The sequence below is a fragment of the Lacerta agilis genome, chromosome 9 (genome assembly GCF_009819535.1).
Source record: "Lacerta agilis isolate rLacAgi1 chromosome 9, rLacAgi1.pri, whole genome shotgun sequence".
Lineage (NCBI taxonomy): Eukaryota > Metazoa > Chordata > Lepidosauria > Squamata > Lacertidae > Lacerta > Lacerta agilis.
This window is the reverse complement of record NC_046320.1, coordinates 6,597,339-6,610,252: the sequence shown is the minus strand read 5'-3', so window position 1 is coordinate 6,610,252 and position 12,914 is coordinate 6,597,339. Positions and strand designations below refer to the sequence as shown.

Below are 12,914 nucleotides of genomic sequence, written 5' to 3'. Positions count from 1 at the left end.
ATCATTAAGAAAAAGCCGTGGAACAGTGGTTGAAGGAAAGCTGTAAATATCTGAAGTCATAACTATTAAGAAGGCAGACAGGATTTCTTAAAAAAAAAGAAAAAGAAAAGAAAGATAGATCCCATGAGGGAGAGGGCAGAGAAGCTGAATGAAACATTAGGTGCAGTCCCTGATTAAAAGCGAGTCATGCAAGATGCTACACTAGAGCAGCTACAGATCACCTAGGTTCCAATTAAACGGGACAAATGAATGGCTGACAAGTTTCAGATCCCATGCTCTTGTTGTCAGAATAATCCATTAAATGCAAGAGATGAAACTATGTAGAATGTATGCGGTACAGATCTACTCCAGAAGCCAGTGGGGCAGGGTTAAAAGCTGGAACTGAAGCGTGGGGGGAAATTGGGGAGGGGGGGAACCTCGCTCAAATGTCAAATGTAACATTTATAGACTAGCAAAAGTGCATTGCCTCTTGTTCTGTCATTACCTACAGGCGAGTGCCAACAAGAATTACTGGAGGCAGATGATATGCTGCTACTGAAAAGTCAAGTCTAGACAGTGACGGCAGAAGAACTGTTTGGTATGTCACCCACTTTCTGGAGGGCTCAAGTTAATCTTTCATACCTACAGGGAAGCCCCTCTTGCCCTCACTTCAGCTGTGCATCACTAGTGATCCCAATGGGGAGATGTGTCTCCATCTCCATTAAGGAAAGCATCCATCAAGATGAATGGGGCTTGGGTGTGCATTGTCATGTGGATACATGTTGACTGTATGGGTGGAAAACACTTGTTGAATCGTGTGATTTATTTTATTTTTTATTTTTTAAAAATCAAGCCCTCCTAATCCAAACACTTCATGCCATTTCACACATGCCGTTTTCCTACATGGATATTGCTTCTGTTAAAAAGACATGAAACAAAACGGCATCTACGATGACGCAAATGAAATACATAAACATGTACCTCGAGCTGTTTACCAAAATGGAAAGCTGCTACATATTAATTTATTCACTGCCTAGCAATTTGAAACAAAGAGAGAGAAGATGTATTTGAGTACTGATGGCCAGATTTCTGAAGCACTTTTTAAGGAACTTTGAATGTTAAAATCCCTCTCCCCCCCCAAAAAAAAATTGTAATTAATGAAGTCATGAAATATCCTGACTAAATACACATCAAGCTATTTTGGCTGGGATATCTTCATGCTACCTGATGAATTTATATTTTGTTTCTATGGTCTGGGCCACTGGTGTATAACAGAAGAATCTTTCCAGTAGCACCTTAGAGACCAACTAAGTTTGTTATTGGTATGAGCTTTCATGTGCAGGTATCTGAAGAAGTGTGTATGCACACGAAAGCTCATACCAATAACAAACTTAGTTGGTTTCTAACGTGCTACTGGAAGGAATTTTTTATTTTCTTTTGTTTCAACTATGGCAGATCAACACGGCTACCTACCTGTAGCTAGAAGATTTTTTAGCAGCCGGGGATGATCACACAACTAATGAGCTCCTAGGCTGCCTCTAAATACTAATGCACAGATTTTGGCTCTCTTTCTCTCCAATACATTTTCAATAGCTAGGATAGGTTCTCTGGGATTTTTGTATTCCAGCCAATTGCCAGGTTTGCAACTATGCTCAGACCAGCCCCATTTCCCCACTCCCATTTACCGTGTGTATTATAATCATCATTATCTTCAGTTAACTTAATTGCGATTATACTCTGCATATTATGTTCCTCACTCAAAAATGGATATAAGCAACGAAACACAGATATAAATCATTGTTGCTCTTATCTTCATCTGCAATCATTTTAACAGCAAAACAGCTTGCACATCCTGTTGCTGCCTTTTTGTGAACCAACAACAGCATTTAGAACCCTACTGTCAGTTTGGGACAAATGTTCCATTTTCATGCTGGGAGAGCAGAAAATTGTCAAGTATAAAAGCCAGAGCATGATGTAGCATTTCTGTTGCACTACTATTATTTTCAATAATTATAATTATTTCTGTAACCACTGCTCTTTTTATAAAAATAAAAATGTCTGAAGCAATAGTTCTAGCACTACCTCTTTGCTTGGTTTGGGTTTAACATTAAACTTTGCAACAATGATTATGCAAACCCATTAATCTCATAGCCCAAAGCCTTAAAAACTAGCCGGGTGCAGTGACATGCTCTGCTGGTGGTAACATTTAAGGAGAGCAGGAAGCATCGCAGCTTCCGTGCATTTCGGAACCCGTGTGATTAAGGGGACGACAGAGGATGAGATGGCTGGGCAGTGTTCTCGAAGCGACTAGCATGAGTTTGGCCAAACTGCGGGTTGCAGTGAAAGATAGGCGTGCCTGGCGTGCTCTGGTCCATGGGATCACAAAGAGTCGGACACGACTGAACGACTGAACAACAACAATATCTGTGGCTAGCTCACTAGTTCTACACACTGAGTGACCATTGTTGCAACAATTAAGGCTGAAATTCTGTGCGCACTTACCAGAAGTAGCTCTCAAGGAACTCAGCAGGACATATTTCCACCAGAGCATGCAATAGGTAAAAGGCGTAGAAAGGAAGTTTGAAGCCAAGGCCTCCAGTCATCAGCCTTTGGTGCCTTAACTCCTGTCCCACCAGCTTTCTAAGCCATCAGCAAGATTCTATGGACAATGACACCTTCTAGGCTAAGTGCCGGTAACCACATCTTGATGATGCTGATCTCCCAAACCAATGGAGAGGCACCAGGCCTTATACAGACCTTTGTTTTATGCCAGTCGATAAATCTGAGCAACTGATCACATCACATGACACTAGACCCATATCTGACTTCCAGCTGCTCCGTGACTACATCTTCTGCTCTGGCCACCATTTCTTGTCTGCCTGATCCAGTATCTGAATTCCATCTCATTCAGAATCGCACCACTGGTCTCTGGCCCTTGTGACCACTGCCTTACTTGTCTTGTGTCAGACCAAGGAAATTTTGTCCAAGGTATGATTATTTCCCACCTACTAAGTTTGTTCTTGGTATGAGCTTTCGTGTGCATGCACACTTTTTCAGCATGCACATGAAAGCTCTTACCAAGAACAAACTTAGTTGGCCTCTAAAAGTGCTACTGGAAGGAATTTTTTATTTTATTTTGTTCTGTTCTGACTATGGCAGACCAACACGGCTGCCTACCTATTTCCCACCTAGTCATTTTGACACTTTGGCACCCTATTTGCAAAATTTAACAATTCCAAAATACAGGCACGCTTTCACTTTCGCAGGATGGAATATGCTGCTTTCGGCTGTACTTGAGGGTCGATTTCAAAAAACTCGACTGGAAAAATGCTTTTTGTCCCTGTGGAGATGGCAGTGGCTCATGTGCTTCTGGCTTGCACTCTTTATAAAGATTTGAGGAGTGAGGTCATTTACCCTGCTATTATTGTCCGTGCCTGGTCACTCAACCATTGCTACTCTGTCCTTTGCTACTCTGATCAAGTGACAGAAAAAACTGCAAGGGTTTTAGTGGGGGCAATTAGAATAAGATCTATTATTTGATTATTGATGTAAACCCCCCAAAATGTATTTTCTATTGTTAAGCTTTTACATCTATCTTCAGTACATTTTATTTTATTTTATTGCCATGGCTAGTGGCTGATGCAAATAAAGATTCTTCTGATTCTGATTATATGGTGACCTGTCATAAGCAAGGTTGAGACCAGACTAAAGCCAAATGCAATAAACTCTTACTTAAAAAAAAAAAAAAGCTATAAGAGATTTTTAAAAATGAAGAGGATTTTGGGGAAAGGACACAGCTAAGTGGAAAAATATTTCTTTAAATGCAGACTTTCTTTAAATTCAATTCCTGGCACCTCCAGATATGGCTGGAAATGTTCGCTGAATAAAACTCTGGCAAGCCACTGTGAATCAATGTTGACCTCAGTGGGCTGTACGTTCCAATGGTGTGACTTGGTTTAAACCAACTTTTTACACTCCTGTTTTCCTACATATTTGTGAGGTGAAAAAGTAACGGCAACAAATGTACTTGAAATACAACATGCATCAATTTAATTTTCAGTTTAATTGGAGGCCTTCAAACATGGCTGTTTTAATTGGAGGGCTTCAAACATGGCACCACAACAAAATCATCTTTTTTCCCTCCTTGAAAAAATGGCAACTCGGTGCTTGACTCTCCGTAAAACAAATGGCGCAATCAGAACCTGCAAAGTTATGTGGTGTCCCTAATGCTTATACTTATATATATTATTGTTATACTTGTTTCAGAAGTGTAATGGGGAAAAAACCCTCCCCCCAAATCACAGAAAATGTTCTGCTTATGTTGTGTTGATATTTCTATTTTAAGCGAAATAAAACCATGAGAACAATTAATTATGTGCTGATATAAAATCTCCAAAGGAAAGTAAAACAAATACTTTTGACGGAATCAATGACTCTATATATGGTTCCAAGCAAGTCCAATACACCATTCCACTCATGCTCTTACATCTATACAAATGTCATCTAGACATGCATTGTTTCACATGGTACCATTAGCTTGTACTCTGTCTGGCATTCAATAACTTACTCTGTGGGTATAACTATGAAATCAATATAATTGACTTCAAAAGATTTCAGATCTACGCAAATAAAAGCAAGGGGCAATGGATTGTTAAGACCTATTCAAGACACACTGAAAAAAAATAACTGGGAACTGTTGCTATTATATACTTCATACTACACACCAATAATGAAATATTCTGGGGGGAAATACTTAAGTCATTTAGTGGTGTGGAAACTAAATACATTGCTGCAAACACTTTTTTTTTTTTTTTTTTTTTTACCCTTGGTAACAATAAGCCCACGCAACTTTTTCTTCTTTTAATAATCTGTCCCTCTGTTGGAATTTGGGATTACAGAATACCATTATGAAAAAAGTGGCAATCAAAAATTCTGATACAAAAGGGAGACTAAGCAAGTTGCTTTCATTGCTATCTCCAGCCACCAGCTATTATCCGGTGAGTAAGCACAAAAAAGGAGCCGAAGACTCAATATTGTCTGCCATGGAAGAGTTGATGTTTTTGGTACTTTGCCTTCCATAGTGGGCAACAATATATGGCCACACAAACAAACACACACACTCCTTTGTATCACAGCCTTTCTTACATTTCCTACCTCCCGATGCTGCAGCCTCTGCCCCTTGCTATGAGCAGAATATAGGAAGTAAGCAACATACACTATATTTTGAAAATCCTGTGCATGCAAGCAGGGAAGAGACAACAATCTAAACGGAAAGTTGAATTTCTATTTTCTCCTGGCTAATGCTGAACATATACAGTTCCTGCATAATAACAAAAGGCGCACAACTAAAAAAAAATTACGTCTATATATTATTATTTTTAAAAATAAGAATTTAAATAGGTTTCATCAGCTATGTGCTGATATTTTTAGATGTATTTATTTAACTGTGTCAGTAATACTGTTTAAATATGCTTTATATTTGCATGTTTCTCTCCCCTCCCCATCTTAATCAACCTCGTTGGGTCAATGTTAGGAGCATGATCCAATCAAAACTTAAGCACATTCAAGTCCCAGTTATTTCCGTTAAAGGTTCGATGCTGATGTTTACATATCATCCCGTTGAAATGGGCCTTAAAAGTGCCTAAAATCTGGCTGGATCCAGCCCTAAATTTAAGCTTCATCACCTTTGCATTATGATGATGATGATGATTATTATTATTCCTCCCACTGACCTCTTGACAAATCTACTTCATGTTGGACTCGCTAGTGTAAATCGAGCATGTGTGTGGGGTGTTGTGTATGCCCCTACCATTTTCCATATGCTCTGCCTCACCAACACTGCCATCCGGCGTAGTCCTTTCGTAGTTGTCCTCTGGGAGTGGAAGGGCACCCAGCCGCGGCCCTGAAGAACTCTTACTGCTTGGTGTTTCTGACTCCTCCAGACCGCTGTCATAGCAACTCTGCAATGACCCTTGATGTGGGTCCTGAGGCTGACTCACAACTGAAAACGTCACTCTACGAAATGGCTGCAAAAGAAAAGATTCTGAATGTCACTTGAAAGGTAGGGTCTCCGAGAAAGCCATTCTTAACCAAGCAAAAAACAAAAAACAAAAACAAAAAAACATCAGGCAAAACACAGTAGACTCCCCCATGCCTAAATGCTGGTTCAACAACTACACTTTGTAACTGGTGCCGTGATAACTATGAAGCTTCAGTGGACTTCTGGTAGTCTAAGTGCTTTGAATGTCCTGGGGCATGTAAGGGTGGTTGTACCCTACCTGCAGACATTTTAGAACAGGCATAGGCAACCTTCAGCCCTCCAGATGTTTTGGCCTACAACTCCCATGATCCCTAGCTAACAGGACCAATGGTCAGGGATGATGGGAATTGTAGTCCAAAACATCTGGAGGGCCAAAGGTTGCCTATGCCTAAAGGTAGGGTCTCTGAGAAAGCCATTCTTAAACCAAGCAATAATAATAATAATAACATCAGGCAAAACACAGTAGACTCCCCCATACCTAAATGCTGGTTCAACAACTTCACTTTGTAACTGGTGCCATGATAACTATGAAGCTTTAGTGGACTTCTGGTAGTCTAAGTGCTTTGGATGTCCCTGGGGCATGTAAGGGTGGCTATACTCAACCTGCAGACATTTTAGAAGTTACTGAATACACCAGCTGTTCTCAAAGTGTGCGTTGGATGTGCCAAGGGTAATTGGCGGGCACTTGGGTTTCTGTACACTTGAGTGTTAAGCAGTCGAAGGTTAGTGGATGAGTGTGCAAACTTTGTACGAAAAGCGCTACATTAAAAGTGACGAGAGAGAGGGAATGAAAGTTCAGTGTGTGGGGTTAGATCTGTGAGGAACCATCCTCTCAGGCATGTCGTCACTTGATATTGCAGTCAAGTAATGAACATGCATGCAATGAAACCAGCCACATGGACAACTGCCAGTAGATGCAAAACTCCTCAGACAATACTAATCATTACTCATGGTCATTTCTCATACTCATTGCAACTTTCCCTACCCCGCTCCTCTTTGTTGGCTGACAGTAACTGAGATGGAGGAACTCGCAAAGCGAATGAGGATTTCTAAACATTATGGGGAAGAGTTAACCATGGGGATACCATTTTTAGCTACATTCCCATGGGGGCTGCCAGAAAAGGAGTGTGTGTGGTGCGTGAATTCCTAGACATGTCTTTTCACCTGTGGGGCACACACCCAAACCTTTGCTGCCTTAGGACTCCTCTGTTAGGGACAAAAATGAATTCTGTGAGCCAAAAGTGAGTTTCTTATGACCTTAGGTGAGTGCTGCCTGATAATCATCATTTTTGGTGCCTGGGTTATACTTGGGGAGAATCATGAGCTTATGGTGGGTCACTGTGCATGCCGTGACAGGAGCCATTTTGGAATCCCTCCTCTGTCCTGAAAACAAATGCCTTGGAATGCAAGATGTGTGTGTTTAATCCTACCCCAATTTAAAATTGCACATCTGTCTCCACTTGAAAGGGCAGCTACAGAGGAAGGTCTCTGTAAAGCTGCAGGTTGTCCTATATTAAGGCACCTCAGGTGCAGAATTCTTCTGAATGACTTTGGCCACAGACGAGTGTAGCATGAAACTTTCATGCTGTCTGGCATAAAGCTCTTCTGAGGAAAGACCAAAACGATGTAAGATTTTTATAGAGTCCATAAATGTTACAGTATAGTATGGTTACCAGTAACACACACACACGTGTGTGTTTTAAAGATCAATGGCTGTGGTTTCGAGAACTAGACCATGAAAGCGATATATAACAGAAGTGGGGAGAGAAAAGAAAACAGTTCAGCCACTTCACTCCTTTGCCATAAAAATTAATGCTGAGAGATTGGATATTTTGCCAGCTGACTTAATAAAGGCTTCAAACTACTGCCGCCACAATCGACACCACACGCTTCCACTCGGATTGAGCATCCATTGATTCTTATAATGACAGATTTGTGTTATTTCAAAATTCAAATAGCTGACGTTATTGAAAGTTTATTCAGTGAACTCTGACACCCAAGGGCATTCCTGGAAATGGGAAGGGTAGGAATGGTGCGATAATCCTGGCAATGAATCCTGTCAGCATTTTGTGGACACTGAAGAGAAACCCAGTGTTCATTTTCTCCCTCTTCCACAGCAGATATTATTTTGCACTAGGGATGTCAGGTGTTTGAACAGGAAGCTCACAAACCCTGGCAGCTGATTTATTCATATTTTTCAGGAGCAGTGAGTGTTGCCCTGCTTGAAACCGTTGACTTCCTCACACACATTTCACTGCTCATATGAGCAGTTAACTGCCAGGAATGAAATTGGTGGCTGAAATTTATGTTTTGAACTGGTGGTTCAGGCCAAGGGTCCATGTGGCCTTGCGTTCTGTTATCAGCAATAGCCAACTAGATGCTTTTAAAGCAGAGGTGAGAAATCCCTGGAGCTTCAGATGTCATTCGACACCAACTCCCATCAGATCCAGCCAGCAAAAATGCACAACATACTAACAGACAGAAACAACAAACCCTCCATTGAAGCCATCACCTACAATTCTGTGGTTCTGTGTCCTACTTATCTCTTCCTGTTTGTCCCTAGCATCATCAATTTTTGTAAGTTGCTTAGAGACTTTTTCAGTTTGTGTTAATCAGCTAACAAGTTTTTTTAAAAAAGTAATCACAGTATGCTGCTTATCAATATGCAGATTCCATTGACTTGACCATTCCCCCATGAATGTGCCTCATCCTTTTCAGAGACTTTCCGGATACCATTTTATCCATGACTAAAATTGAGGACACACCTCACTGTTCCCTGAAAAAGTATCTTTTTTGTTTGTTTGTTATGGGTATGGTTTGTTTTTTTTACCACCTTCCAGAATAATGAAGAGGTCTTCAGAAAGCAAAATCAAGAGTGCCTTCTGAAGTCCCATACTTCCTCCTGTCATGTCAGCCTGACCAATAGTGATGCTTCAGGGATTTCCCTCCACACTCATTGGCTCTAGCACAGGCTGCATCAGAAAATCCCAGCAGGCCATTATTTCCTTCCTTCTCTATTTTGAATGTTTGCTGCAAGCCATCTTGGGCACAGCTCATTGTGGGAAAGCAACATATACCCGGTAAGTAAAACCAAGCAAGCAAGCAACAAACCCTTCCTCAGAATGTCAAGACTGTACATTGGCAAAAAGATGGTCAATGTTAGGGTTTGAGGGGCATCTTGCTTTGAGATGCCGGCATCAACATAATAACTAACATTTTTCAGTACACGTGTCAGACTCCTCTCATAGCACACTACTATACTCCAGTTCCTAATGTGGAAAAATCAGTGTTTTACATACAACACAATCCTATTCCATGTCTACTCAGGTGTAAGCTCCACTGAGTTTAGTGGGACTTACACCTATTATTCTTCCATACTTATTTTACACCTCTGTTTCTCTGGCATTGTTTCCTGCTTCTGGCTTATTTTTAAACTATTGTTCACACACACACACACACACAGAGAGAGAGAGAAAGAGCACACATTGTAGTATTTGAGATATACCGGTATATTTCAGTTTGATGAGCAGATATATTGTATATTCAAATAAATCTCACTGGGGTGCAAAAACTACAGCATTATTAAGGATGTGCAGCAGTTGCCATCCAGGCCCGTGAAAGGAAACACACAAAGAAGGGTCTTTGCACATCCATATTGATCATGGTCTCATTCATAAAACATGTCTACCCACATTAGAGGTAGCATTTACTGCCAGCAGCTTTTCAACATGAGGTTTGACTGTACCACTTTACAAAGGAGTTTTATGAAATGTATGAATATTTTTTCAGGGATTCTCTGACATGCCTAGTCCCAAATCATCTAGGGCTCTATACACACTTAGATTGCATAACACACTATGCAGCTAAAGAACAGCCAAGTTTTTTTTAATATACCCACCTTTCCCACTGAAAATAAATGGGACTTGTATGTATAAGATTGTTTGGGCCATGCTCCTAATTTTCCTCCAATGTGTGATGCAAAAAGGCAACGGCAATCTTGCCCCCTGCTTTTCAGAGGGCATAATGTTGACTTGCTACTGAGCTTTGAATGAATCAATATCAACATGCCTCCCATTTTTAATTAAATCAGTGTGAATATGGTGGAAGGTCTCCGTGGTGCTTCAGCCCCATGGAGAAAGAAATGAGGTGTGGCTCCTGCAGCTCAATCAGAAAATTCTCACATCCCACTGGAGGTATAACACTTCCAAAGAAGGAAAAAAAGACCACAAATTGCTTGCTATGCTTGGCTAATTCATGAAAAAGAAAACTCTCAGCATAGTTACATAATTCACATTTTTAAAAAAGTTCGGAACAAGTAAATTCCATGAAGCTCTGTTAGTCTCTTTACATTGTCAGGACTCATGGGCTATTTCTAGTGCTCCGACACGGCTGCTGCTACACTTATCTCTTCATTTTATTTCCATGTAAGCTGACCTGCTGACTGACTTGATTACAGTGGAGAGAAGATATTTTTGTTTTGGAAAATATAAATATATATATGCAGGCATATTATTCCCCCAGGTCATCTCAAGTTGCTAATAACAATCCAAAACATGGCCCAGAGATAATATGAACCAGAGAGCAACTCAGTTTCAAGGGGAAAGGGAGAAGGGAAGGGGAAAGTCAATTGGATTACTGTTCTTTTCGTGGACACTGCACTTTCCAGAAGAAGGTGGGGGGAGGCAAGAAATTCACTAGTACTGATTACTTTCCATCTACGGTTTGATGGGAGGGTTGAAGTATGACAACAACCAAGGGAAGCAAGGGATCAATGCAACCAGGGTAACATCCAGAGCGTACATTTAAAGCTCACTTTCACACCACTTCAATAATCATCCTGGCCTTACAGATGTACAATTCCAAGCCCTCTTATCAAACTACAGTTCCTAAGATTGTCTATGGCTATTAAAGTGATATAAGAGCACTTTAAACGTACGGCAATACATTTTCTTCAACTGGGAAAGGTAGGTAGCCATGTTACAGGTAGGTAGCCATGTTGGTCTGCCATAGTAGAAACAAAAAAAAATAATCCTTCCAGTAGCACCTTAAAGACCAACTAAGTTTGTTATTGGTATGAGCTTTCGTGTGCATGCACACTTCTTCAGATAGGGAAAGGAGTAGCAGAGGTTAAGTCAAAGCCTTCACACAAGAGATGGAACTTGAGGTAAGATTTGAAGAGAGAGGGTCATCCACGGGGTATTCTGGTAAAGTGGGCAGCAAAAGATAAAGGGTAGACCCAGTGGGACCCACACAGAAGAAAGACAATGGGAACCCCCAAAATGCAGCAGGGCTGGCTGCTGTCCACACTTTGATAACACACATTGCCAAAGGTTTCCCTGCAAAACTAAGAAGATCGGAATCAAATAATGTCAAAAGGGATAATGCGATGTTACAAGTTTGTGGGTGCCAGGCCTGGCAATCTATCCCCAGGCCTAGCAATCATTAAATAAGCCAAGCTAACCAAAGTGTGGAAGTCAACTAAGTGTTACTCAGAGTATTAATGAATAACAGAATTTTTGAGTACTCAGAAATTAATGAACATAACACTAGTTTTAAACTGTTTTTATCAATAATGTTCATGTTTAAGGTGGTTTTTTGTAAGCTGTGAAGAGGTTTTCTGACAATCAAGTGATATATAAATTGTGTTAAATAAAATAAAATAAATAAGTTAGGTCTATTAATTGCAAAGCATCTGCACTGAGTAAAGTAAAGCAAAGTAACACCCAAAATGTTATTACATTTATATATCTGAAGAATGCTCCCCCTTCTTATTATTTTGCATTACGAGCTACACAAGAGAGGGGGGAATTATTTTCCACATATCAATTGCAGAAGACTACACAGGACACGTTGAATGAATGTGTTGTAATGTATTCTCTAATAAACAAACAGAAGTGCTAATAATTTGAATAGTTGGAAAGTGAGATTTCCTTTTACTGTCAAAGCTGTAGCCGCCCTGATCGAAATAGGATAGTTGGAGGGGAACAAAGGCTTCCCCCAACATTGTTGCTGAGTTTTTAAGTCACAACTGGGCACATAAGAGTGTGGTGACACCATTAAGTGGAACTTTCAACAACACAAATAAAACATAACCTGATATTAAGCACATGCTCTGGGGAGATACAAAGATATTAGATAGGCTTCTTGGCTTGACAGAAGAGTGATCAAGAGCGGTAGTATATGACACAATGTGACCCACGGCACTGAGCAGCCACAATCAATCCAGAATGTGAGAATGACTTGAAAAATCTGCAGTCTGAGTCACTGATTGCTGCAGTTCTCTTCCACAGGCTAAATCCACCAGTACAAACAAGAGAGTATACAAGATAAGGAAGTAGCAAGGGGAAATTAATTTTCCAAGTCTCTAAAATGAAGACAAAGAATGCAAGCTAAGTGTATAGTGCAGAAGCTGATGCCTTGGCCAATGAAATGAAAATTATTTTTTTAAAAAATCTATCAGGAGATGGGTGCGTGTGCCAAATTCCTATGGGATAATTTAAATAGTTCTGATTTGGGGGGACTCATACTCATACTGAAGTGGTATGCAAGCTTGGTACAGAAAAGCACCTTCATATCAGTATAAATGGGGCTTTCAGGACCTGGAGTGTAGTGTTTTACATCTTTCAACATGTGTGAGTTGGATTAAGGGAAGTGTTATGAATGCCCAACAGCAGTGCTTTTTTTCTAAAAATAAAATAAAATGTTTAGGGGTACTCTCATTTTCCTACTCATATTGAAATACTGCCCCTCAATGAGGCCTAACGTAGATTCACAAAATGTTTAGGGGTATGTATATCCCTGTGTCCCCCCAGGAAAAAAAAAAGCACTGCCTGACAGTGCTAAGAAAAGTTGGGAGTAGATAGATACATCTTCTCAAGCATCTGGTCTTGGGGGC

At 40.4% G+C, this 12,914-nt stretch overlaps 1 protein-coding gene across 4 annotated transcripts in view; it reads right to left on the bottom strand.

Moving 5' to 3' along the window:
• The window catches only part of PCDH7 (protocadherin 7), a 401,709-nt gene that overhangs the window by 215,286 nt on the left and 173,509 nt on the right, over nucleotides 1–12,914 (bottom strand). Inside the window, exon 2 of one of the 4 annotated variants that reach the window (XM_033159900.1) lies at nucleotides 5,789–6,005. The exons of 1 other annotated variant lie outside the window; for it this stretch is intronic. In XM_033159900.1, coding sequence (XP_033015791.1) covers nucleotides 5,789–6,005 — 217 coding nt within the window. The remainder of the gene's footprint in view (nucleotides 1–5,788; nucleotides 6,006–12,914) is intronic. 2 more of the 4 variants (XM_033159901.1, XM_033159902.1) reach the window with 2 other exon arrangements.